General features: G+C 43.1%; 1 protein-coding gene across 1 annotated transcript in view; it reads right to left on the bottom strand.

Annotated features, from left to right (window-relative positions):
* Positions 1-234: 234 nt before the first annotated feature.
* The window catches only part of LOC112502786 (5-carboxymethyl-2-hydroxymuconate semialdehyde dehydrogenase-like), a gene marked incomplete at its 5' end in the record, with an annotated part of 7,296 nt that continues 6,271 nt past the window's right edge, over positions 235-1,259 (bottom strand). Inside the window, 2 exons of the mRNA XM_025106795.1 lie at positions 235-657; positions 748-878. Coding sequence (XP_024962563.1) covers positions 235-657; positions 748-878 — 554 coding nt within the window. The remainder of the gene's footprint in view (positions 658-747; positions 879-1,259) is intronic.

Raw genomic sequence — 1,259 nt, 5'->3', positions numbered from 1 at the left:
TTTATTTTATTTGGAGGGTTTCAAGACTATTTGGCATTGCACAAGTTAACTTTGTCAGTTATCCGCCGAAACGTGATCTTCCGAACTAATCTTGGTAATTAAGCAAGACGGTCTCTAATCATCATAACTAAATCCTAGAAAGATTTAATTCTCAATAAAGATCCTAAAATAAGGTACTAACCTGAAATACCGAAATGACGGATTGTCACAATGATGATGATATCCCAATCGGCTCTAGTGAGTTTGGGTTTCCACTACAATTCTTCGTACCCACTCTCGTTCATCCAGAGTCATGCCCTGGGTGTAAGATGCAGGTACTCCAGTCACCACTCGAGAGTCTCCACTCCTAGGTTGAGTTTGGGATGCTTCTCCTCTGGTTCTATTAGAATTCTCGAAAGTCACCCTTCGAGGTAGAGATACACTTTTCCTGGCCGTGACCCTAATCCTTGGGCCATGAAACGTCTGAGGTGGAAGGTCAGGTACTAGCTTTGATGGAGGTAACACTGATGCCGATGGTAAGGTAGGTGTCTCGCTGGTTGCTAAGTCCTCAGGATCATATGGGTCCACATCCATATTGATTGATATATCTCTTCTAGATCGGCCAATCACGTAGCCGGATTCGTCCGCTGAATATTCATTAGATGATGACATAGTGATCTGCAATATTGGCAAACTTAATTACTAAACAACATCATCAATGAAGCTCTTATGGTTAGGATGAGAGTTACTATGTAAAGGCTTCAAAACCGTACGTGGAGCTTCCGCCTCATACAGCTTCGAAACAAAGGATTGCAAAATTCCTTCTGCAAAAAAATCTCTTTTCGTCCTATGAACTTCCGCAAACGGTACTTCCCGATACGAGTTGGTGGCTGACTGGGCTTTTGATTGGCAAAGGGTAGAAAACAAGTTAGAGCTTCTGGTTGACCAGAGCCTCCGGTTGACCAGAGCCTCCGGTTGACCAGAGCCTCTAGTTGTATTACCAGAGCTTCTGGTCAAAGTTCCCACACTTGGAACAATATTTGACGATTAGCTCATAAACATGTGGTTCAACATTCACTTAGTAATGCACGAGGTTTCTAATTCATCGGCCTCTGGTTTTTCATATTTTTGCGGACCGATGGATTGCTTTCCATCGATCTCTGGTTCCTTATGCTTGGAAAACCAATGGATCACCTTCCATCGATCACTGGTTCCTCATTCTTGGCAAATCGATGAATCGCCTTTCATCAATATCTAGTTCCTCATACTTGGCAAACCGA

Source organism: Cynara cardunculus, unplaced genomic scaffold, assembly GCF_001531365.2.
Source record: "Cynara cardunculus var. scolymus isolate 2C unplaced genomic scaffold, CcrdV1 Un_Scaffold_1927, whole genome shotgun sequence".
Lineage (NCBI taxonomy): Eukaryota > Viridiplantae > Streptophyta > Magnoliopsida > Asterales > Asteraceae > Cynara > Cynara cardunculus.
This window is presented reverse-complemented; position numbering and strand designations above follow the sequence as displayed.